The sequence below is a fragment of the Dipodomys spectabilis genome, unplaced genomic scaffold, assembly GCF_019054845.1.
Source record: "Dipodomys spectabilis isolate Male_0828 unplaced genomic scaffold, ASM1905484v1 ptg000118l, whole genome shotgun sequence".
Classification (NCBI taxonomy): Eukaryota; Metazoa; Chordata; class Mammalia; order Rodentia; family Heteromyidae; genus Dipodomys; species Dipodomys spectabilis.
Window position 1 is genome coordinate 617,924 of NW_024870795.1, and position 27,551 is coordinate 645,474.

A 27,551-nucleotide genomic window follows, 5' to 3' on the forward strand; every position below is an offset into this window, starting at 1 on the left:
GCCTGTAATCCTAGCTACTCAGAAGGCTGAGATCTGAGGATAATGGTTCAAAGCCAGCTCATGCAGGAAAGGCTGTGAGCCTCTGATCTCCAATTTAAAAAAAAAAAAAACAGGGCTGGGAAGGTGGCTCAGTGGTAGAGCGCTTGCCTTGCATGCGTGAGGCCCTGGGTTCGATTCCTCAGCACCACATAAGCAAAAAGAAAAAAGCCGGATGTGGCCCTGTGGCTCAAGTGGTAGAGCGCTAGCCTTGAGCTGCTAAGGGACAGCGCCCAGGCCCAGAGTTCAGGCCCCATGACCGGACCCCCCCCCCCCCCACCAAAAAAAAAAACACCACTAGTAAACTGGAAATGGCACTGTGGCTCATGAGGTAGAGCGCTCACCTTGAGCAGAAGAGTACAGAGACAGTGCCCAAGCCCAGAGTTCAAGCCCCACAACCAACAAAAAAAAAAAAAAAAAAAAGAAAAGAAAAGAAAATGTTTTAGAGGATATCTCTGGAGCCTTTCCTCAAGACAATGATTTGTTAGGTGACTGCTCGTTCTCCTGATATAGTGATAGGAGGCAGAAAAGCATTTAACAGACTTTCAAACACTTTCTTGGGTTTTTTTTTGTAGGTTGTGGGGCCTGAACTCTGGGCCTGGGTGCTGTCCCTCAGCTCTTCAGCTCAAGGCTAGCATTCTACCACTTGAGCCACAGCACCACTTCCGGCTTTTTTCTTTTTGCTTATGTGGTGCTGAGGAATCAAACCCAGGGCCTCAGGCATGCAAGGCAAGCGTTCTACCACTGAGCCACCTTCCCAGCCCTGAAACTTGAGGAGTTTTTTTTTTTTGGTCGGTCGTGGGGCTTGAACTCTAGGCCTGGGCGCTGTCCCTCAGCTCTTCAGCTCAAGGCTAGCGCTCTACCACTTGAGCCACAGCGCCACTTTCAAACACTTTCTTATGGCAGGAGCTGGTACCTTGCCCCAGCCAATTCAGGATTCAGAGGTGCTAGTTTGGAGAAGGCTGCCTTATCACACTGCGAAGACCAACTTGGCCTGACCTGGCAACCAAGCCACCTATACGGACCTGAGCACCAGTCAAAGTTGGCTATGAGGCGCAGTAAAACCCCAGAGATCCAGGAGAGACAGATGGGCATTCAAGTCCTGGTTCTGCCTCTTGTCTTAACCTTTCTGTGCCTCAAGGTCTCCTCCTGGAAAACAGGGACTAGAGTAGCTACTGCATTTGGGAGGAAGTGAGACAATCTTCCTCACAGCGGCTATGCTGACAGTACCTTCTACGTTTATGGACTGGGACACAGTGACATCTGTCTTGTGACTACACGGTCTGTCACTAACCAATCAAGGAACTAGTGGCCCACATCTTGTCACTGGCAGCTCAGATTCCATCATGGAGCAGCCCCAGAGTCAAAGGACACAAACCCACAGGCGCTGAGGTGCACTGGGCAAGCAACTCACAGGTCTCGGTACTGGTCAAAGGCATTGTTGGCTTCCACCTCCAGTTTTCTCAGCCGAGCAGATGGCATCGCTCCATCTTCCAGAGGAGGGTCATACTTGTTACTCCACGGTGACCTGCAGGGAGGAAGCCCATGAATCACCAGGAGGATACTGCTTGTGAGTGGTGAATCTAGGCTCCAGTTGTGTGGGGTTTCAGGGGCAAAGTCACTACTTACAGCCACTTTCCAGCTCCCGCCCTGCTCACCAGCTATGTGATATAGACAGTACCTTAGCGCTGAACCTCACTTCCTTGTGCAGAAAATGAAGCACTACTTGCTGCCCACAGCATGTGAGAAACCAAGACAGGGCGGATGGCCACCAACTACGCCACGGGCCTGGCAACCAGTGAGAAACCAAAAGCTGCCAGTTCTGGGGTCAGTCCTGAAGTGACCAAGAGGGCACTCTCCCTCCTGACTTGGAGCGGATAAAGAAGGCATAAGAAGGAAGTCGCCAAGTGGCCCGGCCCCACTGGGAAATACAGACTGTACTGGGGCACCTGAGCGTGGATGCGGGCGGCAGCGCTGTGCCCAAGCAGGGGGCGGACCAGTGCCTGTCATCTGGAAGCTCCTGTGTCCATCCTCTGGAAAGGCAGCCAGCCAGACACTTCTAGGAGGATGGAAATCTTCTGTATCTGGCAAAAAGGTGGGCTCCAAGTACAAGAAACGTGGCTACTGCGATCTAAAGAGCCAAGGCCAGCCAAGCTGTCCGCTGGTGTCTTGGCAGTCAGTGCTGATCTCTCACACGAGACCCCACCCAGGCGCACTAAGCGAAGAAGGGCTAGAAAGCGGAAATCCGTGCACCTCCCCCACAAAAGCAGCAGTGGCCAGTGCTGCCTCCTCCCTCTGTGGAATTCACGCCTCACATGCCACCCTGCCAAGCCTGTGAGGGGAGGACTGCTGTCTGCCTTTATGACACCCACTACAGGGTGCCTACGGGGTTCTACAGAGTGCGCTACACTAACAGACATGGAATTCCATTCTATTTCTTCTGCTTAGGGACACACAGCACTAAAAAAAAAGAGTCAAAATTGAGCCAGGGGTAGCAGGATTGCCTGAGCTCAAGAGTTGGAAACCAGCTTGGGCAACACAGTGAGATACAGTTTAAAAAAATAAAAATCAGGGGGCTGGAAAGGTGGCTCAGTGGTAGAGCGCTTGCCTTGCATGCCTGAGGCCCTGGGTTTGATTCCTCTGCACCACATAAACAAAAAGAAAAAAGCCAGAAGTGGCGCTGTGGCTCAAGTGGTAGAGCGCTAGCCTTGAGCCGAAGAGCTGAGGGACAGTGCGCAGGCCCAGAGTTCAGACCCTACAACCGGACCAAAAAAAAAAAACAAAAATACAAACAAAAATAAAAATCAAGCCAAATAGATGCTGGTGGCTCAGGCCTGTAATTGTAGCTACTCAGGAGGCTGAGATCTGAGGATGGCAGCTGAAAGCCAGTCTGGGCAGGAAAGTCCATAAGACTCATCTCCAATAAACCACTCAGAAAAAGCTGGAAGTGACACTGTGGCTCAAGTGGTAGAGCACTATCCCTGAGCAAAAGAAGCTCAGGGACAGTGCCCAGGCCCCGAGTTCAAGCCCTACCTAGGGCCAAGACCTGTCACCAGACCTGACAAGGATGCAGGGTGCAGCTGAAGAGCGCAGACCTGTCGGCACTATTCCCAAGTAAATAGGGGCCAAGGTGCAGACACAGTGTACCGCTTAAACTCCTGCCTCACAACAGCTGCTTTCTTTGAGATTCCTGGGCACACTGGGTCCCACAGTTCCATGGCCTGGGTGGAAGACCCACTCCAACTGGCTCTTATTTAAAGGCCACCTGCTGAGACTCCTCTTGCAGGCCTGGAATTTCCAAGAAGCCTGTAACTCACATTTCTCCTGGCTCACAGGCGACAGACAGCATTTCAAGCCACTAGTCCTGGAGCCAGGGTAATTGTAGCTGGGGGAAAAATCATAACATTACCCAGAATATTCCTAGTGGAAGGGGCACTCAGAACACATTTAAGAGCTTAAATGGAGGCCATTTGAGAAAAGACAGATGGACAGGAACGTTTAGATTTCAAAAGTCAGGCTTTCATTTCCCCAGAAGGCCTTTTGTTTCAGCTAACAGGTCTCAAGCCGTGCTGCTGGCAACCATCACACCATAAGGATCTTATTTAAGCCAACGATCAAACAGAGGATGGAAATGTGTGGAGAAAACTCAGAAGACCTTGAAGTCTCAGATCCACAAGGGGAGAGGAGAGACAAGCTTTCTGCTTGACGCTCATGCGCCTCTCTTCAAAGCTCCCAGAGGACCCTGAGGCCCCGGCACCTCAGGAGTGCAGGCACCCTGGCTGGAGGCCCAAGGGAGACAGGCCTGGATACAGACATGGGCACAACCCCACTCTTCCACAGGCTCCTGTGGAATGGCTAGATTAAATGGAGTTTTCAGAGGGGAGGGGAGGATAATGCTGACTGACTGATGCTGACTGACTCTCCCAGGAAACTTTCTGCAGGCCCCAGGTCTGGCGAGGCCATTCCCCGCCAAGGACAGCTGAGGTACTCACTTCCTGAGGCTCCCAAGGACCACACCCACTGGCAACTTGACCTGCCAAGTAGCATCACCAGATGGCACCTCTGCTTAGATCTAAAGGACATTTTAAGCTTAAGGATTCCCTAAACCAGCAGCTCCCTGAGTTCTCCCCTCCATCAATGTCCCAAAGTCCTGTATCACCAATCACATCTGTCTCACACACACCCCACCCCTGGCACATCTGCTGGCACGCACCCTATTTCTACTCTAGTCTCTGCTCTATGATTGCCTACCTAACTTCTACTGACAGTAGGAAAAAACACCATTCTAAAACAACAATGTTGTCATCTCTCAAAAAAAGAAAAATCACTATTTGCCAGGCACTGGTGGTTCATGCTTACAATACTAGCTACTCAGGAGGCTGAGAGCTGAGGATGGTGGTTCAAAGCCAGTCCATGAGACTCTCGCCTCCAGTTAACTGGAAGTGGTGTTGGAGCTCAAGGGGTACACGGCTAGCCTTGAGCACAAAGAGGCTCAGAACAGCGCCCAGGCCCTGAGTTCAAGTCCCACGCCCACCACCACCAACAACAAAAGAAAAGAAGTCACTAAGCTAGGCACTGTTGGCTCATGCCTATAATCCTAGCTACTCAGGATGCTGAGATCTGAGGATCCCAGCCCAAAGCCAGACCAGGCTATAAAACTCATCTCCAGTTAGCCAAAAGTAGAGCACCCGCCTTGAGCAAAACAGCTAAAGAGTAGCACCCAGGTCCTAAGTTTAAGCTCCAGTAGTAGAGCAAGTGTGCGCACACATGCACACACAGAATCACAGACCTTTTAAATATGTGTTGAGGCCCGTGCTGTGCTGTCCAGTTCCAGTTCACCCCATGTGTCATGTCTTTAGTTTACTCCAGTAAACCTTCACCTGGAATTCAAGGCTGTATGTGCTTTCCCTACCAGGCTTCTGACTTCATCCTCTTTAATATAGTTGAACACCAGCAAGCTCATTTCCACTTTAGGGCCTTAATTGAAGCCCAGAAAACTCTTCCCTCTAACATAACTTTTACATTCTTTTTTTTTTTTGGGTCCGGTCGTAGGGCCTGAACTCTGGGCTTGGGCGTTATCCCTCAGCTCTTCAGCTCAAGGCTAGCACTCTACCACTTGAGCCGCAGTGCCACTTCCGGCTTTTTTTTCTGTTTATGCGGTGCTGAGGAATCGAACCCAGGGCCTCAGGCATGCAAGGCAAGCACTCTACCACTGAGCCACCTTCCCAGCCCAACTTTTGCATTCTTAAGGACACTTGTAGGAGAGCCTTCTGGGTCTACTTATACTGTCTCTCGCTGCCTACCCTCAGCTTCTTTCACAATCAATCTATTTTATTTATGGAAGTGCTTACCGGTGGCTTGCTCCCCCGGCATCAAACTACAGACTAACATTAGAAAAGGAATCTGAACAGTGCCCAGTTTACAAGATGCTACTGGGCATTCTGCTGAATGATTGGCTGCTGTCAGCAATATGTTACTGACCAGCAAACTTCCTAGCTCAGGTATCACTTTCAGGAATTACCCTGACACCACTGACCACCACTGTGCTACTCTACCTGCAAGCCCTGAGCCAGCGGAGCATGGATCTCATAGCTAGGTCATCACCCAGGTGAAGACTAATGTCAACTAGTGCTCCACTTGGCGACGGCAAGATGGGAGAGGTGCACAGAGGCTGACAGAACTGGGTGGATGCAGAATCTCCTCCACAGGCACAGGCTGTGCTTTGCCCTTTGCAGGACCATACATGTGGCAAAGGAGCAGCCCATCTGCTACCAGCTTCCCTCCCTCTCCGTTAGACTTAAGATCCACGAGGACTCCATCACCAGTGCTAAGAGAAGCACTCCCCAAACACCTGCAGGCCAGCTGGATGACTAGCAGAAGAGGAGGAAGAGGAGGGGGAGGATGGAAGGACAAACAGAAAGATGGGTGAGTAGAACGTGGGTTGGTCTCTGTGCTGCTGTGGCCAGCGGGAATGGCTGGCAGGGGCCTCCTGGGCATGAGCTCACCTATACGAGTCCCCATCTCTGTTGTAGTCACACAACAGGTAATCCTTGCCCACCACCTTGTCTCTGGCAATTTTCAGTGGCTGGTCAACAGAAGACAGGAGATCTTCACACAGACTGGGGACCTGCCAGGAAAAAAAAGAGCAGGTAGAAATGTGGTTAAAATAGCACCTCAGATTCAGGCTCAGTCATCTGAACGGCGGGCAGTATATCTAACATCTGGCCCTTGGTGCCCTGCCAAAATTATGGGCTTGTTCCTCTTCCCCCTCCCCCACCACATGTGCCCAACACCCTGTGTGTCGCCCTATAAAGAAACCTGGTCTTGGGTTACGGCAGAGCGTGATCTCCAGTGCAGCTCTCACCTGGCCGCCAGGGTGGTCTCATAAACCTGAATATATATGTGCCTGCGATTGGTCTCCAGTGGGCAGAGGACAAGCTCAAGTCCCGAAAAGAAGGCAAACATTTCAAATACATAGGAATTCAAAGAACTCGAAAGAATAAGCCATCCATGCAAGAGAACTCCCACAGGCTCCCATGCTGGGTGGAGTTTCCAGCACTTTCCAGGCCTCTGGCCAAGCATGACCAGGCTGGCTTGTAGAGTCAGCCACAGCAGCTGCAAAGGTAGCTGCTCACCAGCTCTCCACAGCAGACCTGGGCTGGCTCACCTCTGCAGTCCTGCTGGGGAGTGAGGGCAGGCTGAACCCCACACCATACACTGCCAGTTCCAACCACGGTCCCCAAATGAGCAGGCTGAAGCATCCTGCTCCAAACTCAAAACATCACATTTCCACCAGAAGATTCCAGAAAGGGACAGCAGTCCTCTCAACAACAGATTCCTTTGGGCTTCAGTCATTTCCAAGTCTATGCATGTGCTGGCTCTTTCTTGCCTGTGGCCTGGTTTGTGGGGGTCTCAACATCTCATTTGCCTGGCAAGGGGCTGCCGACTGCAAGTATCCTTCCCAGTGGGAAAAGTAAATTGCATGGCAAAGATGACAATGACTTGGCTCTTTTCTAGTTCACCCTGTGCTCTGGCCACATCACTGTGAGAACAATGGAAGAAGGCCAGGTGGCTCATCCTTCTAATACTTGCTACAAAGGAGGTGGACATCAGAGGACAGTAATTTGAGGTCAGCCTATGCAAAAAGTTTTCAAGACCCTATCTCAACCAATAAAGCATGCCTATGATTCCCAGCTATGTAGGAAGTGTAACTAGGAGGACCACATTCTAGGCCAGCCCAGGAGAAAGATACAAGACACTATTAGATTCAACAGAAGCAAAAAAAAAAAAGAACAGAAGGTGGTAGAGTGCCTGCCTAACGAGTCCTGAGTTCAAAGCCTAGTATTGCAAAACAAAATAAAACCAACAGAGGAATTCACAGTAAGTCTCGTAGACGATGAGCTTGCACAGTGATTTAACTACAAGGATAGTGCCAAACAAAGCCGAGCCTACCCTGGGTTACAGGCAGTGTGGCCCCTAAGGCTGTTCAGGCGAGGAGCAGCAGAAGCTACCAAAGGCTGATCCAGGCTGCTGGGTGGGGGCAGGGTCAAACTTAAATCCTAGTGACTTAGAATAACTAACAGGACAGTGGCTGGCCAGGACAGTGCCTCTGGGAGGTTCAGGGCTACACTGACTTCTCTGTCACCAAGGAGCATGGCTCACCTTCTAGAGAGTAGGAATTGCTGTGGTCTTCCCTCTGACACCTTCAAGCTGGCTTACAGGTGCCCAGGGGGCCATTGGACAGATAGGTGGAAGGGGAGTAAAATACATTAAGACCAGGAGACGCACAAACCAGAGGAAGAAGGTCAAGGACTAGAAAGTCACCAGCAATGCCCTTCTAACAATGATGGGCCTGGGCTGGGAAGGTGGCTCAGTGGTAGAATGCTTGCCTTGCATGCCTGAGGCCCTGGGTTCGATTCCTCAGCACCACATAAGCAAAAAGAAAAAAAAAAGCCAGAAGTGGCACTGTGGCTCAAGTGGTAGAGTGCTAGCCTTGAGCTGAAGAGCTGAGGGACAGCGCCCAGGCCCAGAGTTCAGGCCCCACGACTGGACCCAAAGAAAAAGTAAAAAAAAAAAAAAAAAATGAGGGGACTGGGGATGTAGCTAGCACAGAGTGCTGATCTAGCATGTGGGAGGCACCAGGCCAAGCACACTGCAGGTATGAAGTGCCCACCTATAATCCCAGCTACTCTGGAAGCAGAAGCAGGAGGATGGACAAGTTCAAGGCTAGCCAAGGGAAGGCTAGTGAGACCCTATCTCAAAAACAAAATTTTTAAAAGGATGAGGGGCATGGTTTCAGTGGTAGTTCCGCCACTTGCCTGGCATGGATTCAATCCCTAGAACTAGAGAAACAAAGTGACACTGCGTTAGCTGGGCAGCAGTGGCACTGTCCTAACAATCCCTGCTACATAAAGGGCTGAGGGAGGAGGATCACTTAAGCCCAAGACCAGCCTACGTGACACAGGGAGGCTCCATCTCAGAGCAGCAGTAACCATGGACGAGGGCCAAGCACCTCTCACGACTGCCTACTTCACCTCTGATGCTGAGGCAGCTCGACACACAGAGTTGTTTTGGAGGAGAGAAGCAATGAGTTGCCCAAAGCCACGCAGTTCCCAGCCAGCATCTGAGGAAGGGCACAAGAGACAGAAAGTATTGCGAGGTCTTGCTTTTGCCCACAGCAAATCCTTCCCTACTATCTAACCCCACAGCTGATCACATGAAAGGAGATACAAATCAGAAGTTTCCGGCCACAGTGAGGTTTGTGTTCGTGCCGCCATATGGTTCTACTTTGCCTCTTCCTCTTCTCCATTAGTTATTAATGTTGAAAAAAATTGTTCAACCAGAAAAAGAAACTTGAGATGAACCCTTTAGAAAAAGCACAAAAGCCAGACCCGTTCAGCACCGCAGATAATCTAACCACAGTGCCTTGAAGAAGTGCACCCTTATATTTAAGCTTTTTTTGAAAATGGCCAAATGAACACACTCCACCTTTTGATCTGCCTGTTGGCCAAAAGCCCGTCACTGCAGAGATAAGAATCAAAAACAGATGAGTAATGTTGGTGAAATCACAGCTGGGAAGAGTCCCCTCCCCCGACAACCCAACAGCTCACTTTCCAGCATGCTGGGCGCCACAGTGCCCACTGGCCAGCAGGGGGCTCTGTCTACAACCTGTTCTTTCGATTTTCCCAGGACCCAAACTTCACTCTCTAAAAAGGCCGGGCACCGGTGGCTCACGCCTGTCTGTGATCTGAGGATCGCAGTTCAAAGCCGGCCTGGGCAGGAAAGTCTGTGAGACTCTTATCTACAATAAACCACTAGAAAACCTAAAGTGGCACTGTGGCTCAAGCGGTAGAACGCTCGCCTTGAGCTGAAGAGCTGAGGGACAGCGCCCAAGCCCAGAGTTCAAGCCCCATGACCGATGAAAGAAAGAAAGAAAGAAAGAAAGAAAGAAAGAAAGAAAGAAAGAAAGAAAGAAAGAAAGAAAGAAAGAAAGAAAGAAAGAAAGAAAGAAAGAAAGAAAGAAAGAAAGAGAAAGAAAGTTGAGGTGGGGTACTATGGCTCACACCTGTAATTCTAGCTACTCAAGATGATGAGTTCTGAGAATCAAAGCCAGCCCAGGCAGGAAAGTCTGTGAGATTCTTATCTCCAATGAACACAAAAAGCTGGAAGTGGTTCAAGTGGCAGAGAGCTAGCCTTGAGCACAAAACCTCAGAGACAGCACCCTGAGCTGTGAAATCAAACACTGGTTCAAATCCTGGTCTGGGGCTGGGAATGTGGCTTAGTGGTAGAGTGCTTACCTAGCAATCCATGAAGCCCAGGGTTTGATTCCTTGGTACCACATAAACAGGAAAAGTTGGAAGTGGTTATAGCTCAAATGGTAGAGTGCTAGCCCTTGAGCAAAAGAATCTCAGGGACCATGCCCAGGCCCTGAGTTCAAGCCCCAGGACTGACAATAAGAAAAAGGAAAAAAGAAAAGAAACAAGTCTCCTCTCTACTTCCTTACCTAGACAAGTCCCCAACCATTCCTGAGATAACAGAGTTCTCAGACTTGCTCTCAGCCATTTATACTCTAGACTCAAAAGCTTTGTCTTTTGGAGGAATAAGAGGCTACAACTACTTTGTAAAAGAAGGGCCAAGAAGGGGCAGAACAAGAAGATACAAACTAAGAGATTATAGTCACTATGTCGGAACGCAGGCACAAATAAGGCTTGCTAATGCTAGTCCTCCCTGAGGGACAAGCAAGCAGAGTAGCCTAATTAAATTAACTATTTCCCCGCCAGGGGTGTATCTCATCTCCTGGGTGGACAGATGTTTTTCTAAGTTGCCAGGAAGGCTTTGGGATTGAGAATTAGCCTCGGAGGACAGACTATAAGATACTATTGCCTTCTAGTCTCCTAAGAGGCAGCAAACTCACAGGCTGTAAGATACTATTGCCTTCTAGTCTCTAAGAGGCAGCAAACTCACAGGCTGTAAAACACTATTGTCTTCTAGTCTCCTAAGAGGCAGCAAACTCACAGGCTGTAAGTGTCTTGAACTCACTGCTGAGGACTGCCCGCAGCACCATGGCAGGCCAACTCAGCTCCCCTATCTCTGAGACCACCTATCTGGCCTCGTCTATCAAAGTGGTCAGCTTAAAAGTTCCAGCTCTGCCCCTGTAGCTCTGCTCTAGCTATATTCTGCTAAGACAATATTAGCAAGGAAATGCTTTGGGATAAGGAAGGATTTTTGAAATGTAAGGTGTTGTCTTAACTGGCTGTTCCAAATTGGAAGCAGAATTAAGACACACCTCACTGTTCAAGAAAGTAGTTGAGGGTGTGAGTATGTTTTGAAGAGGGATTAAGACACACCTTAGATTGCTCAAGTAGCAGAGCTGTTTTGAGATTGCTTGTGTACCTTAAATCTTATCTCAAAGTCTTCTAATGGTCGCTTTGTAACTAGCTGTGTAAAACTGTACACTGGATACAGCCTAACCTCTTCAAACTAACCAATCACAGCGGGGTGGGGCCTGCTGCACTGGGGACAAAAGGGGAGCAATGTGCCAGCTCTGTGTGCCTGCTTGCCAGATTTCTGGCTGATGGTGTGCCCTTCTGCAGAAACAAACTGCCTGGCTCTGTTCCTTTTGAGTTGGTGTCTTTATTCCTAACACCCCAACATCCCGAGCCCAAGAAGGTCTCTCCATTCCCCAATCAGCCTAACAGGTGAGGTCCAGCATGGCCTTCCCTCCTCTTCTACACAGCACAGCAGAGGCGATCCCAGGTCTATGCTGCAGCCCCCTGGAGCACTCACGTCTGTGGCAGGCGAGGTCTCTCCTCAGTGATTCCGAGTGTGGCCAGTGCTTATGTGTGGGTGGGTGATGGTAAAGTGTGGAAAGCTAGGGCTGCCCGGATCCAGTTCCTACCTCCTGAAGCCCAGGTCTATCTCAGTGGGAAGCAAGCTCTTAGTACTTTCATCAGGACCACTCCTGCAGATAGGGCTCCGGGAGAGAGACTAACTCACATGAGTTGGCGTGGCGTTTCAGTCCCCAAAATTAAAGTTGGATGGAGAGATTCAAGCCAAGCTCTCAACACCTACACGGGGGGCACTAGTGCCCCAATACATGTGAAGGGTTGGCCCTGCCCCTCCTGTCCCAGTGAGTTTTGCCTAGAGCCCAGCTTACAGCTTGCAGGGGGGAAGAAGGCAAGTGTGGTGGTCAAGGACCTGACATCAGGAACTGGGGGTGTGACTCAAGTGGTAGAGCACTTGCCTAGCAAATGGAGATCCAGGAATCAAACCCCAGTATAATAAGAAAACAAATTAACAGTCAAAAAGCATTGACAACTAGGCTTCTCAGTCCTGCCTTCTAAGTCTGTTTATTAAAGTATTACTGTGCTGCTATCTGGAAAATGAGCTATGCAACTTGTGGGCAGGGATGGGAGGGACATATTGGGGGAAAGCAAAGGAAGAGAAGATAACACTCCCAAAAAGGAATGCACTCATTACCTGATTTATAAAATGGTAACCCCTCTATATAACGTCTTAATAACAATAAAATATTAAATTAAAAAACTTATTTATTGCCAGATGCATTGCTTAAATGCTTGTATTTATCATGATTACTTTTTAAGATAACTTGATAAGGGGCTGGGAAGGTGGCTCAGTGGTAGAGCCTCATGCTTGCCTTGCATGCATGAGGCCCTGGGTTCGATTCCTCAGCACCACATAAGCAAAAAGAAAAAAGCCGGAAGTGGTGCTGTGGCTCAAGTGGTAGAGTGCTAGCCTTGAGCTGAAGAGCTGAGGGACAGCGCCCAGGCCCAGAGTTCAGGCCCCACGACCGGACCCAAAAAAAAAAAAAAGATAACTTGATAAAACTACCTTATTAAGATGTAGTCTTTTCTTAGAATACCATACCAGCAATAAGGTCAAACATCAGAGATTTCTATATAAAACCCTGAAGACTAAATATACTAAAGTGTATTGGAAGAAAAAATAAACTATTATTGGTTGCTTGTATTTTTCTTCTTTTTGACCTCAGTGAGGCCTTGAATTCTAGCACTTTCTTGCTTATGGCTAGTGTTCCACCACTTGAGCCATGCCTCCAGCTCAGCTTTTTGTTGGTTAATTAAGAGAATGATTTCATTTTTGCCAAAGCAGGCAAAAATCATGAGCCTCTAGGCCTAAGCCTCCTGTGCCACTCACTGGTGCCTGGCTAGCTTAACTCTTGAGTCACCTCAAATCTTCAAGGGAAGCACAACTCGGGTATGAGCCAGTCAAAGGCACCTTCACATAGCTCTCTACCCTCCGTGGCTGGAAGCACAGCAGGTCAGCCTCCTGTACATCGCACAGCCCTGCAGGAGGCAGGCCTAGCTCTTCCAAGTTGTTACTATTTCTGGATGAAGAAAATATGTCACAGGTAGAGTAAGTAAGATTGGCTAATGTGGCAGACATGAGGTGGCACCAGAATACAATGAAACCTATAGCATCTCCCAAGGCCAAAATCCCCAGCCCAGCCAAGGCAGCCTCCAGCTTCTTGCCTGACAAATAACCCAAGGGCAAAGCATTCCAGATGAAAGAAGCATCAGCCAAATGGTGGCAGAGGGAAGCATTTAGCAAGACTATGTTTTGGCCCATGAGGTCAATGTAAACTTAACTTTTCTCCTAAAATCCACCCAAGAGGAGAAGCCTGACAGGTCCTGGAAAATCGGGCCACATTTCATTGTTGTGTGTGGAGGGTTAGGCCTGGTTCATAAACCATGTATATTAAACATTCACATCTAAACTGCAAGTTTAGGACCACGAATGGACTACTAGGGAAGTGTATTTAAAATGAGGGACCTCTAGTAGGAATGTCTTGGAAGACCTGAAGTGGGAAGCCAGCTAACACCATATAGGAGGAGGCGGGGGATAGAGAGGAACTTTGTTCCTTACTCCAACCTGAGGGGCAAGGAGAGGTGGGACAACAATCACAAAGCCAGGCAATGGGTGATACGGGTGGTATACTGGATTCCAGAACCCATGAGATATCCTGGAGTCCAAGAGGATTTGCCCAGATTCCAGGCTGAGGGAGATTTCCAGCCTGTGCCAGTGCAATGCAGGGACTGGGACTGGATAGTCTGGAGGATCACCAGCTCAGGGAGAGGACAGCACACCAAATCCAGCTCCAAAGTCCTGGCTATTCGCATCATACATTCTCCCTAGCTTCCCAGGACCACAAGCTTCTTAACAACACAGCCTTCCGTATTCCAGTAAAACTGCATGTGTCTGGCCGGGTGGACTGGCCAGACTAGCATGAAAGGGTGCTCAAAACAAGTTGAGTACACGCTGGGCCAGCCACAGAATGCCCCTGGATTCTTTCTGGTAAAGGGTGACAGATCAGGTTTGGTTGCAATTTCACTGAGTCATCCATAGAAATGACCACAGGACATTTACAGATTAACGGAATTACAGATAAATCTGTAATTCTTCCTACCACAGCTAATGTAGCCCCTTATTGGCTAGGTCTTCCAGCTTCTGGGGCTCCTCTGTCTCCCCATTTTGCAATAAAACTCACAATCTGTGGCTCCATGTAAGTCCTCAAGGAGCTCAAAGACACAGTCACTGGACAGGGCAGCCCACTGGATCCCAGGAGGTATAGAGGGAACAGGACACTTGGAAAATGGCTTCACTTTGCCTAAGTCATCATAAAGGTGGTTTTAGGTCAGGAATCCTATAGCATTGTGTGCACATGCCAGTAGTGGGGCTTGAATTCAGGGCCTGGAGCTCACGAGGCTTTTTTATTCATGGCTGTAGCTCTACTAGAGGTGTTGAGCTACATACACCTCCACTTCTGATTTTTTGGTTAATCTAGAGTGCTTGTCTGTGTAGGCTGGCTTTGAACCGTGATCCTCAGATCTTAGCTTCCTAGTAGCTGGGAAAAAAGTATGAGCCAGCAGCACTTAGCTTCTTATAGCATTTGATAGTCATGATTTAGTTGACTCATTATCTCTATCATCACTCAGGATCAGAATTAATCAAGAGTTTGGAACATTATTTAAAAAACAGCTTTCTGGGCTAGGCAGTCTGTAAGCATAAACTAGTCAAGGCCAGGCCCTGCTCTCCCCCACAACCCGCAGTAGGGCACAGCACAGTGAATTACTCACCCTGTGGGGCAGAAAGAGATGGCTCATGACCACACAAGCTTCCTCCAGAGCCCAGCTTGAGCCCAAGGCTCTTAGGAAGTTCCTGCATCGTATACAGAATCCGGACTCTCTCCCTTCTTTGTCTCTCGCAGGCCAGCTGTCTACAGTCTGCTTCCCTCACCTCATTTCCAGTGAAAGGTCCTGAACTTCATCAGTGTTCAGAGCCCCTGCCATGGCACTAACACTACACAGCACTAGCAGCACGTGTGGGTCTCAGGGAGTGGCTCAGAGGCATTTGAAGCCCTGGGCTCTACCAGAGGACAGCCCCAAATACTTCCAGCCATAACATCAGGCTCCCCTGAGCTGCTCAGCCTGCATGCCTGGCCCAGTTCAAATGCCAGGGGAAGCAAAATGAGCATGCCACACTCTCCCAAGTATTTTTAACCTGTCTCTAAAATTAAATGTGTTCTCAGGGCAACCATGGTGCTCCTCACCCTGGGCTGGGCCTGCCAGCCTGGGTGAGGCGGCTGGCTAAGAGCAGCCCTCAGAAGGGACAGGCTGCCTCTGGGTCTTTGGGGAAGTAGAAACTTTCTGCATTTCTCTCTTTTGCCTCACATTTCTCATTAACCAGAAGGCAGTACCTAACTGAAAGGAACATTCACCAGTCCCTTAAGGACAGAAGCTGTCCACATACTGTTCCCTGGTTTCCAATACAATCAAGTTCTGAGTGCACGGCCAAGAACAGGGTCTTTGTGCATTCCTGGTGAACCACAGCTCCCAGATGCAGGCTTCAAGGACCGAGTCCTGCAGCCTCCGACCCAGTCTGACCCTCACCTGTCTTCACATTCCTTCCCAGGAGGCTTTTGACCTTCCTGGACAGCTGCCCATGCCCAGGGGACTTGGCTTTCTTGCTCATTTTCCCCAGTGGAGGCAAAATGATGCCCTGGTTCTTTGTTCATCTAATGGCTCTTCAAGATGCTAAAGAGCAAGGATTCTCTTCCAATGTGTGGCCACATTAAATGTAAAAAACAAAGAACTAAGAGTAGACTCACAAATTATTCCAGAAACTTAAAAAAACAAAAACAACAATGAAACTTGCTCCAAACAAAAAATGAGCGCTTTGCAAACAGACTTGCTGAGTAGTGAACATTTTGGAAAGATGGAATTTTAAACATAAACACAGAAGGGCAGAGACCAGAGGCAGAAGAGTTCTGCACACAGCCAGGAGGTCCTTAAATTGGGGAAAGATTTATAAAGCCCAGGGAGCATCAGCAAATCTTGGGAATGGAAAGAATGTGGACACCAATGGGTAGTCAGCAAGTTCAATCTCTGAGATATTCTGGCCAAAAATAATGTGTGCAGGCCTAGCTAGCCCTTGCCACCCTTTCTGCAGTCCATTGATCCCTCTGGAGGAGCAAGAGAGCACCAGCTGGCCTGTGCCGGGCAGAGGCAGTATTCTCTGCCTTGGTGATTCCAGAGACCACATGCAGAAAAGCCCGTGTGCGTGCGTGCGTGCGTGCGTGTGTGTGTGTGTGTGTATGTGCGTGCACACATGCGTACACACACACATACATGTCCCAGTACCAGGTCTTGAACTCAAGGACTCATACTCTTGCTTGGCTTCTTCAAAACTCATGACTTGTGCTCTACCACCTGAGCCACACCTCTACTTCTGGTTTTGCTGGTTAAGTAGAGATAAAGGCTTGTGGACTTTTCTGCCCAGACTGGCTTTGAACTGAGATCCTCAGATCTCAGCCTCTTGAGTAGCTAGGCATAACCCACCGGTGCCTAGCTCTTCTGGTGTTTTGAGGCAGAAACAGAATTCAAGGAAAGCTAGCAAGCCAGATGTAGGTGCTGTGCTTTTTATTCACATGCGTTCCTATGCACAGACAGATGATCTGTAATGGCAGAGGAAATAAGCACCCTTCTGTGCCCCCCACAGGGGACTCTGCACATCTGACTCCTAGCTGGAAGCAGTGCTTCTTCACACTCACTCTTCCAGATGTCACAAAGTGCAATGCAATCAATCCAGGGTGCACTCTCATTTAACTCTACTTTTGGAGATACCTTGTGCCTTCCTGCAGTTAGGAGAAGGCCTAGATTCTTCTCTGCCAAAATCTAGGGAAGAAAGACACACACAGAGACAGAGATAGAGACACACACAGAGAGCAAGAGGGAGAAAGGGTGCAAATCAGGCTGAGTGGAACAGTGGCTGTCCCACAGAGGCGCTGGGGGAGGCAGGAAGGCCTAGGCCCTGGCAGATCACAGATGACATCAGCTGGCATTGGTTAAGCCGGACCAGATCATTCTCCGGATTTGATCCTGGTGACATGTGGTATTCAGAGGCATAGAAGGACCAGAGTATCAGGCTGAGGAGAGCTAACTGTGCAGGGGGCTCTGTGGGAAAAAAGGCCTACCTAGAGGCTGTCCTGTCTCCACTGATCTAGGAAATGGCAGAAGCAGTGACTGCTCAATAAGCCACTCAAGTGGCTTGAGCAGACCCACACGCAGTAGGGGGTGATGGGTGACCCTCTATAAGTGTACTCTCTTGACATGAAGAACCACTGGTCCCAGCAGTCCGTGGCACCTGGGAGCCCTTGTGCCTGTCTCCTGGATCCCTAGCTGCAGTTCTTCCACATTCCAGGCCCCAGTTAAGGCCTGTAGCATCAGGACCCCAGAGATGGGAGAGCTGAAGTGGAGGGCACTGTGAGGGTCAAGCACATCCTGCTTTGTGACACACTCCTGGCTCAAAGGCATGTCCCCAGGGTCCAGCCAAGATGGCCAGAGGGGCAAGGCAGTTCATTCTGACTGGCCTGAACACACCTCCTTTTACCAGACCAGCCGAACAGGGATGGGAAAGGACACGGGGCCAAGTGGCTCTCATTGCTGGCATCTTCCTCTGCTCACCTTATGGCACAAAAACCCATAGAGCAAGCTGGGTGCCAGTGGCTCATGCCTACAATCCTAACTACTCAGGAGGCTAAGAGCTGAGGATTGCGGTTCAAAGTCAGCCCGGGCAGAAAGTCCGTGAGACTCTTTATCTCCAATTAACTACCAGAAAACCCGAAGTGGTGCTGAGGCTAAAGTGGTATAGCGCTTGCCTTGAGCTAAAGAGCTTAGGGACAGCACCCAGGCCCAGAGTTCAAGCCCCAGACCAACCAAAAAAAAAAAAAAAAAAACCCAAAAAACAAAAACAAACAAAACCAACCAAAAAACAAAAACCATACAGCAAGCTCACGGCTGCCACCCTCCTCTTCCTGACAGTAGTTGGCCTGGGTCTGCACCTAGTAATGCTCATACTCACCACTGCCCTCTGTGAGCATCAGGGAAGTTCACAATTCTTCCACTGGACCCAGGGCAGAGGAGAGGGAGCCTACCCAGGGCTGCCTGACGTTAAGTGCACCTGGACTTGACCTAACTCATGCCCACCTAGCTGTCTTACATACTGCCACCTGCCAGGCGGATGCCCGAGTTACACTGCTCAGCTCCTGGAGGCCCCATGGCCTGCCATGACACAGCCTGGCAGGTATGGAATGGAGCAAAGTCCTCTCCTCCATAGCCCAGTGTGGGATGGTGGCATATTGCTCCATCACCATATTCACCCACCTCAAGTTGGCATGACAAGGCAGAGTGTTAGTGTTAGGCTCTGGGGACACGGATGAGCACCTCCACCTCCCACTGGGCTTAGGAGCCAGAGCCCTTCCTTGGTTCTAAGAACACAATGTTATAGCACATTAGAAGGAAGCGTTTTGAGCCAACCCCTTGAGTGACTCAACATAGAGACGGGGCTGCTCTGTATATGGAAAATAGGAAGCTCAGTGAGACAGGTGTAGACATGTGGGTGAGGAGGGTTTAAGTGTCTACATCTCTCTCCAACTTAGATTCCACACACAGTGAGCATGAGGAAAACGTCTATTTGGATGAGAGTAATCACTTCCAGCCCCAGGCAAATCTCCTGAAGGGTACTGTCCTGAACCAGGAGTGTTATTTTAGCTTCCAGTCAATAGTAATTAAGTGTCCCAATACATTGCAGAGAGAGGGGAGAAGGATATTAACAGTAATTAAACCTCTTCTGCATTTGGCTCGGGACCTATCCTCAGAGCAGTCTGCTGTCAAATACTTACAGCCTTCATCCGATTCTGGGCCTAGTATAAAAGTTTCAATTACATCACAGCCAAAGGGCCTGCCAGAGCCCAGCATCTGGAGCTACCTTTCACACCTCCTCTGCACACAGAGCACCCAGAATGTGGTCAGCTGCCACTGTGAGACTGATTTTAGGGGGCCTGGGACCGCCAGCCCCTGCCTGTCACAAGGCATCTTGCAGGCAGGATATGTGTGTGTGTATTATAACTGACAGGCTAATGTGTGTGTGTGATGACTGACAGGCTCTCGTGTGTATGTGTGTGTGTGTGTGTGTGTGTGTGTGATGATTGACAGGCTCTCTAATGAACCTTAATTATGAGCTCAACAGGCCCCAGAAGGCAACAACAGATTTTCAAAGGGGCAAACCTCCAACCAGCCTAAGGCCAGGGATCCCAAAGAAGGTGGCTGGGAACACACAAGGAAGAACTGCTCTTTACCCTCATCCTTTTCTCTTCCTTTGTTTGTTTTGGGTTTTTTAGATGCCCTCACGACGTAGCCCAGACTGGCCTCCACTTCCCGAGTGCTGGGATCATAGGCGTGTGCTACCCATACCCTTCTGAAGCTCTCCGTAAACAATGCAGTCTCTAGCTATGGCACAGACAGTGTGGCAGGAGGATGTAGAGTCACTCAAGGCTGGGGCTGATCCCGACTCCACAACTCAGCAATGGCTGTGAGGCTGAGGCCTTCTATAAAATCTCTGCTTCCTACCTGTAAAAGAAGACTATGCTCATGGGGTGCAGTTTGATAAGCTAAACAAGGAAGGGCCTCAAATAGTGCCTGGCATACCACAGTGATCTAACAGAAACCATGAGAGCAATGAACACTTTGTGTGACCTCTGAACCATGCAGACAGCTAGGTCCTGCTACTGGCTTTATACAATTCTTCACACTCAGCTCAGCCATGAAGAAAGTAAAGTTTGGAGGTAAGATGAGGTAAGGATGCAAGCTGAGGCTGACTGGGCCTCTTGAAACCAAGGTACCCAGCCATCTCCCACACAGTGCTCCTAAGTGCACATCCAAGCCCAGACCAGCAGCCTAGAAACACTTGGTCAAGAATCAGGTGGTATGGGCTAGGAATGTGGCTTAGTGGTAGAGTATATGCATGAAGGCTCGGGTTCAATTTCTCAGTACCACATAAACAGAAAAAGCCAGAAGTGGCTCTGTGGCTTAAATGATAAAGAGTGCTAGCCTTGAGCAAAAAGTTCAGGGACAGTGCCCACGTCTTGAGTTCAAGCCCAGGTCCGGCAATGAATGAATGAATCAGGCAGAAGCCTGATTTGTGAATGTGTCAACCCTTGCTACTTTGGCTAATAAAAAGAGGGCATTATAAAATAACCAGTTTTCAAGAAGTAAACACATTGGCTCTCCACTAGTGGCACCTACAGGCATTTTCTGCATAAGGAAAGATCCCAAGAAGAAAAAAAAGGATAGGAAGAGGATCACTGCTGATTGAGAAAGACCTTCAGAGGGGGTTTGGGAGCTTTCAAGGGGTGACAGGGCACCCAGATTTCACTGGCAGTGTGAGGAATGGGATCAGTAATGTCAGGTCAAGGGGGATTGGGAAGTGAGGGGCAAACGTACAGGGGATCAGGAAAAGTGAAAGGGTTAACTTGCAGGAGGCTGGGAAGCAGAGGCTAGGAGTCTGTGGACAACAGGAGGATCCTGAAGATTGGGCCTTGGCAGATGAAGGAGAGGAGGTCAAATGACCTGGTGAGGCTACTATGACAACTGTCTTGTCCTTGAGCAGAGTGTCCCCCCTACCTGTCAGAGCATCCAACCCTCACCCTACCACTGTAGGCAACTGTAGAACTACTAGGGAGCAGTTCCAAGATCAGAACCAAAGCAGGAGAAGATGCCTGCCATACAATCAAGAATACTAGGGGGGCCGGGCGCTGGTGGCTCACGCCTGTAATCCTAGCTACTCAGGAGGCTGAGATCTGAGGATCTCAGCTCAAAGCCAGCCTGGGCAGGAAAGACCGTGAGACTCCTATCTCCAAGAAACCACCAGAAAACCAGAAGTGGCGCTATAGCTCAAGCGGTAGAGTGCTCGCCTTGAGCTGAAGAGCGCAAGGACAGCTCCCAGGCCCAGAGTTCAAGCCCCATGACCAAAAAAAAAAAAAAAAAAAAAAGAATACTAGGGGGCTGGGAAGGTGGCTCAGTGGTAGAGTGCTTGCCTTGCATGCATGAGGCCCTGGGTTCAATTCCTCAGCACCACATAAGCAGAAAAAAAAAAAAAAAGCCAGAAGTGGCGCTGTGGCTCAAGTGGGAGAGCGCTAGCCTTGAGTTGAAGAGCTGAGGGACAGAGCTTAGGCCCAGAGTTCAGGCCCACAACCGGACCCCCCCCCAAAAAAAAAAAAAACCCAAAAAACAGAATATGAGGGCTGGGTACCAGTGGCCTATAATCCCAGCTGCTCAGGAGGCTGAGATCTGAGGATCATGGTTCAAAGCCAGACCAGGCAGGAAAGTCCATGTGACTCTTATCTCTCCAATAAACTACAAAAAAAAAAGAGCCAGACTTAGAGCTGTAGCTCAAGTGGTAGAGAACTAGCCTTTAGCAGAAGTAGCTAAGCAGTGCCCAGGCCCTGAGTTTGAGACAAAAGAAGGAGGAAGAAGAAGGAGAACAGGAGGAGGAGGAGGAACAGGAGGAGGAGCAGCAGCAGATGACAACTAGAAAGACCCAGGCCACTTGGAGCCCACCAGCCAGGGCAGAACAGGAATGCATGTTGTCAGATTAACCCTGACCTTTCTGGAAAGCCTCCAAGCTCCTCGAAGTAGAGGCTTTGAGATGGAGGGCAGTTTCCTACTCAAAAGCTCCTCCCCTTGGACAACTTCAGGGAAAGCGTGTCAGACTGCTTCCAGGCCATCTGACAGCAGCAGCCTTATGGGAGCCCTAACCTGCCCCGGCTGAAATAAACTCAGTCCTTGTCCACACTGTGTGCAGGGCTATGTCTCACTGTGTAGCCAAGGCTGGGGCACTGTCAGGGTGAAAACAGCCCAGAAGGCTGCTTGGGCAGCAGGGCACTGCTTTCAGGCTGGTGGCACCCAGTGGTGAGTGAGTCAGTAAAGGAAATACAGACATCACTTGGCATTCATGAACCACCTGCCTGCTGTGCACCTCTTAGCACTCAATCTTCCCATGTTCCATGTATTCCATTTCCTTGCCCTCATTCTGCAGATGAAGGAAACTGAAGGAGGTGCTGTGATCTGCCCAAGGTCTTGAAGCCGCAAGGAACCCCATCAGGACAGTCTGGTCAGCCTCAATCTTCCCTGACAGTAGGCAGGAAGACTGAGTCAGGAGTCACTGCAGGCCTGCCCCACCCCCTCCCTGTGGTCCCCACAGTGGGAAGCTACCGGACACACCCCCAAGGTCACAGAACGGCTGGGAAGATTAAACAAGGCAATGAAGTTTATTCATAATAAGGCCATAAGTAAGTACTTCTTTTTTTTTTTTGGTCGGCCATGGGGCTTGAACTCTGGGCTTGGGCACTATCCCTCAGCTCTTCAGCTCAAGGCAAGTGCTCTACAGCCTGAGCCACAGCGCCACTTCCAGTTTTCCAGTGGTTTATTGGAGATAAAGAGTCTCACGGACTTTCCTGCCCAGGCTGGCTTTGAACTGTGATCCTCAGATCTCAGCCTCCTGAGTAGCTAGGATTACAGGCCTGAGCCACCGGTGCCGGGCTCCAAGTAAGTACTTCTAACATACGCCTCTTTTTTTTTTTTTTTTTTTGGGGGGGGGGGGGTCGTCCAGTCATGGGGCCTGAACTCTGGGCCTGGGCGCTGTCCCTCAGCTCTTCAGCTCAAGGCTAGCACTCTACCACCTGATCCACAGCGCCACTTCCGGCTTTTTTCTTTTTGCTTATGTGGTGCTGAGGAATCGAACCCAGGGCCTCGAGCATGCAAGGCAAGCGCTCTACCACTGAACCACCTTCCCAGCCCCAAACATACGCCTTTCTTGAAGTTAGTGCTCTTCTTTTTTTTTTATTATGCGTTGGTCCTGGGGCTTGAATCAGGACCTGGGCACTGTCCCTTAGCTTTTTTACTGAAAGCTGGCATTCTATACTTCAGTCACATCTTCACCTTCCACTTTTGGTGGTTAACTGGAGTTTTGTAAAGGACTCACAGACTTTCCTGCCTGGGCTGCCTTCAAACCTTGATCCTCAGAACTCAGTCTCCAGAGTAGGTAGGATTATAATTAAACAATAGCCAGAGGCACCTATTCTTGTTATTGTCTTGTTTTGTTTTTTGGGGGGAACAGGGTCTCTTCCTATAAGCCCAGAGTGGCTATAAATGTATGATCCTCCTACCTCAGCATCCTGTAGAGCTGAGGTTACAGCTTACACAAGCATGTCTAGCTAATTATTTATTTTTCCATGTCATTCACTGAAAAATATTTTACGGCCAATGAAAGAGGGCACAGTTAAATCTAAAACTGAGACCAAAACATTGAGACCAAATATAATTCCTATTTTGTACCTTGTAATGTCTGAAAACTCATAGAAATGTGCTGGGGTTGATTTAAAGATGATGGGAGATGGTGAACTTTCAAAATACCTACCTATGGAGAGTTCTGACCCCTGGGGCTAGAGGGCTGCAGGTTATCAGTTTTTACTGTCCAGGCTGACCTTGCAGGAGTTAGTTTATCTCTCTTATTCCTTTTCTTTTGCCAGTACCAGGATCTGGCACTTCCCACTCAGCTTGCTTGTTCAGCTGGTGCTCTACCACTTGGGCCTTACCTCCAGCTCCTTACTTCTTCCTCAAGGGGATCAAATAAGGGACTTTCCTGCTACATACCACAGGATTCACCAAATTGCAAAGAGTTCCAGCCAGATATATGGGGAACAGGAAGGTGAGGGTACCTCAAGAAGCTCCACTTCTTTCTAGGCAAATCTCACCATTTCTTCTTGGTCTGTACAAGTAACAAGCTAGCACCCTGGACAAAAACCTGAGGCTGCACCACAAGGTGGCAGGGTCTTCGCCCTGACAACAGGTTGGGGTCAGGACGGGCCACCATCCTTAGGAAAGCAGTGCTGGCAGGGGACGAAGGCCAGCTCAGTACCTAAAGCCCGTGGTCTCTTCTCCGGCTTTCCAGCCTGATTCACAACAGCTGCAGTCATTCAGAAAGCCGGACGCTGGCATGCAAAGGCTCACCACAACTTTCCAAGGATGGAGTTCATTAAATACTGCTGGAGGCCTTTGGCTGGAATGCTTCCCCACCCCAGAAAGGGGGACTGCAGCACAGTGTCGCCTGCAGGAAAGCTTAGAATATGCTCAGAAACATCAGTGTAACCAGACTGCAAGGGCTGGTGGCCATCACCAATGACTCCATTCCGTGCTCCATCCCCACAGACCTCGCGGAGCAAACTTCCTGGGAGAGGGAGCACGGGAGGGTGGAAGCCAGACATAAAACCCCAGGGAGCCAGACGCCGGTGGCTCATGCCTGTAATCCTAGCTACTCAGAAGGATGAGATGTGAGGATCGAGGTTCAAAGCCAGCCCAGGCAGGAAACTCTGTGAGACTCATCTCCAATAAACCACCAGAAAATCGGAAGTGGCACTGTGGCTCAAGCGGTAGAGTGCTCCCCTTGAGCTGAAGAGTGCAGGGACAGCGCCCAAGCCCAGAGTTCAAGGCCCATGACCGACAAAAATAAGACTCCAGGGAGTATCCCTAGGCTATCAGAGAATAGGGTCCAGCAGCCCCCTCCTTGCTTGGCAGGACTCCAGAGCAAGCTGGAATTACTCAATTCTGCAGCTCTGAAAACTCCTCCTTCAAAGACCCTTCTTCACAGCTTATTCACTAGGAAATGACCAGTGGTCTGAGAAAAGTCAACCAAACCATGCTTTCAGAGATCAAGCTGAAAACCTGTGCCTCTTCTCTGAGAATGGAGATTCAGGAGTAAAGGCTGCACTGCTTCCCAGGCAAATAAATGGCTGGCACATGGCACCTGAACTCACAGGTGTGGGCCACTGCTGGCTCACCCATCAACTTCTTGTGCACTCCCCTACTTACTCTGAGACCTCTTCAGAAAAGAAAAATATCTTAAGTATGTCTTTGAAATACAAGAGTGAAAATGCTGGTAGCAGACTTTAAATGACAATAAGGAAGAACTAACAAGGAAGTCTAATCATTCCAGAACATAGCTCCTGGCCCCCAAGATTTCCAAGGGCAGGGGATAGTAACCCCTAAATTTTCTGTTTCACTCCACACAGCTGACACAGGAGAAATAATTTCCAGATTTTATTGGTTTAACTATTAAGAGACTAAACATTGAATAACAGTGCTTTGCTATTTTGCTAATACAAGGAATAAGCTATTAATGACAGGATCAGCCTTAATTCCACCCACTGATCACAAACAAGAGTGAGTGAGCTGGCTGCACGGGCTTCCTCATGGCCAGCAGGTTCTTAGGCTCGTCCACCACGAGCCTCCACTCACTCAGTGGCTGAGACTGGACTGTGCCAGGGTACCTGTGTACTCTATCCCTCTGAGCTGCCCCATCCCTCCCTGCAGGCCACTCAGGCACCTGGCATGAGATGTTCAAAGTACCGACATTGCTGAGGCTGACAGTGCAAAGCCCTGTGCCCAGCTGGCCCTTTCCATTTCTGGAGGGCCACTTTGGCTGCTCAAAAGAAGAAAATGCTGAGATGAAAACCAACCAGGTCATCAAGGCACTGGTAATCCATCAGGATGCTTCTGCACCTCCACCCAGGCCTAACTAGGTGGGCAGGTAGTTCTCCCAGCGTTGAGGGCTTTCCTGAGCTTGGGAAAACTCTGGGGACACCCAAGAACTGAGCCTTTGGGTGATCACAGGAAAGGAGGAAAGGACATAATTCAAAAAATGAAGTGACCGATGCTTGCAAGCAGAATTCCTTGCCTCATTAAATAGATTCAGGGCTATTTTTGAAAAGGAAAGGATGGATGGCCTGCTGGGTGCCAGTCTGTAGAAAGAAACTCCTTCCTCAGCTTAGGGCTCACAATATACCCACGCTGGGAAGTTTCAAATGGAATGGCCAGTGTGCAAGTAAGGACACTGAAGGTCAACGTTGTGGAAGCCAAGTGAGCATCTTCACATCACATGGTTTTTGGCCTACATGCACATGTGGCTATTTTTAAAATAGCTTAACAACTGATTTCAGATGGCTTCGTTCTAGCACAATGAGATTAATATGCAATAAAATGATGTTCTGGCCATCTGCAAGGGATGGTCATTTCCCACCAATCAGAGCGTGCACCATAATCCCAAGAGAGAGCAAAAGCTCCTGCTGGAAAGAAAACAGAAAGCTGATCTGGCACGGTAAGTCAGCTGCCTTGGCCCAGCTGCCCAGGACACACCACATTTCTCTTTAATACTACTCTGTAATCGGACCACTGGTGGACTGAATAAACTCCCCAACAGTGCCCTGGCTCTAACTTCTAAGTGAAACCATTCCCCTCAGGGGAAATGCTGGCAGATCCGAACATTCTTGTCAGTCTTAAAACCAGAGGCTTTCTTTCAAACGAGTCTCCTCTCTTCACTGCTAAAGCAGTGAATTCAGGCAGGTGAGCATTTGAGGGCTAACTGTGACAGGCTCTGAAAACACCCAACCTGCCTGAATTATAAAACACAGGCCAGAGACAGGGCTTTAGACAGATGCAGAGGAGTGCCATGGATTCTCTGAAATTACAGACACTAAACTGTCATTTAAGCTTCGGAGCCACAACACAGCCCAGCTCAACTGTTACAACATAATTCTGCAAATTCAGTTAAAAAGGAGAAAAGAACTACCATTCCTGAACAGAAGAAAGCAGCAACAAGGAAAGAAAAAAAAAAAAAAAAAACATTTAAAATCACTTTAAGGATTGATCACAAGACCTGCTGGAAGGCTAGCCTAGCTGCCCATTACGCATGTACTGCACATAGCAAGGACCCCAAAGGAGGCAGCCATTAACGAGTTGCTGGCTCAGGCATATAGTCCTAGCTACTCAGGAGCTGAAGAAACTCCATCTCCAATTAAGCAGGAAAAACACTGACAAGAGGCATGGCTCAAGTGGTAGAGTACCAAACGTGAGTGAAAAAGACTCGAGAATATTTAGTCCTGAGTTCAATCCGAAGTACCAGTTCACAAACTGGCTTTTGGCCAGGTGTGATGGCTTAGGCTTACGCCTATAATCGTAGCTATACAGGATAGTGAGATCTGAGGATCACAGTGTGAAGCCAGCTTGGGCAGGAAAGTTGTTGAGACTCTTACCTCCAATAAACTACCCAAAAAAGCCAGAAGAGGAGCTGTGGCTCAAGTGGTAGAGCACTAGACTTGAACAAAAAAAGCTCAGTGAACAAAAGCAGGCTCTAAGTTCAAACCCTAGGACAGGTGGGCTTGTGGCAGCCCAAGCAGAAACCTGTGACAAAAGATCAGCTCAGCAAACACAAGGCTCTGAGTGCAAACCTTAGTAACAGAAAAGGGGGGAGAAAAAAAAGGTAGGGTGCTTTTGAAAGACTGAAAAATACAGTTTTAATGAGGCATGATCCACTAGATCCTAATTTGTCGAGAGGTCATACTTCTTTTTCTTTTTGGCGGGGATGGGGTGGGGTGGGGAGAGGGTGGGGGGGTAGTGGTGGTTCGATTGTAGAGATTGAACTCAGGGCCTGGGCACTGTCCCTGAGCTCTTTCACTCAAGACGAGCACTCTTCCACTTTAAGCCACAGGTCTACTGGTTTTCTGAACTTTCCTGATTTAAACCTCGATCCTCAGGTCTCAGCCTCCTGAGCAGTTAGGATTATGTACTAGAGCCACTAGCACATGG

General features: G+C 49.2%; 1 protein-coding gene across 3 annotated transcripts in view; it reads right to left on the reverse strand.

The window, feature by feature from the left end:
* The window catches only part of Capzb (capping actin protein of muscle Z-line subunit beta), a 122,942-nt gene that overhangs the window by 28,998 nt on the left and 66,393 nt on the right, over window positions 1–27,551 (reverse strand). For all 3 annotated transcript variants that reach the window (XM_042688637.1, XM_042688636.1, XM_042688639.1), the window contains exons 3-4: window positions 6,042–6,163; window positions 1,451–1,564 (exon numbers count right to left, since the gene is read on the reverse strand). In XM_042688637.1, the coding sequence (XP_042544571.1) occupies window positions 1,451–1,564; window positions 6,042–6,163 (236 nt within the window). The remainder of the gene's footprint in view (window positions 1–1,450; window positions 1,565–6,041; window positions 6,164–27,551) is intronic.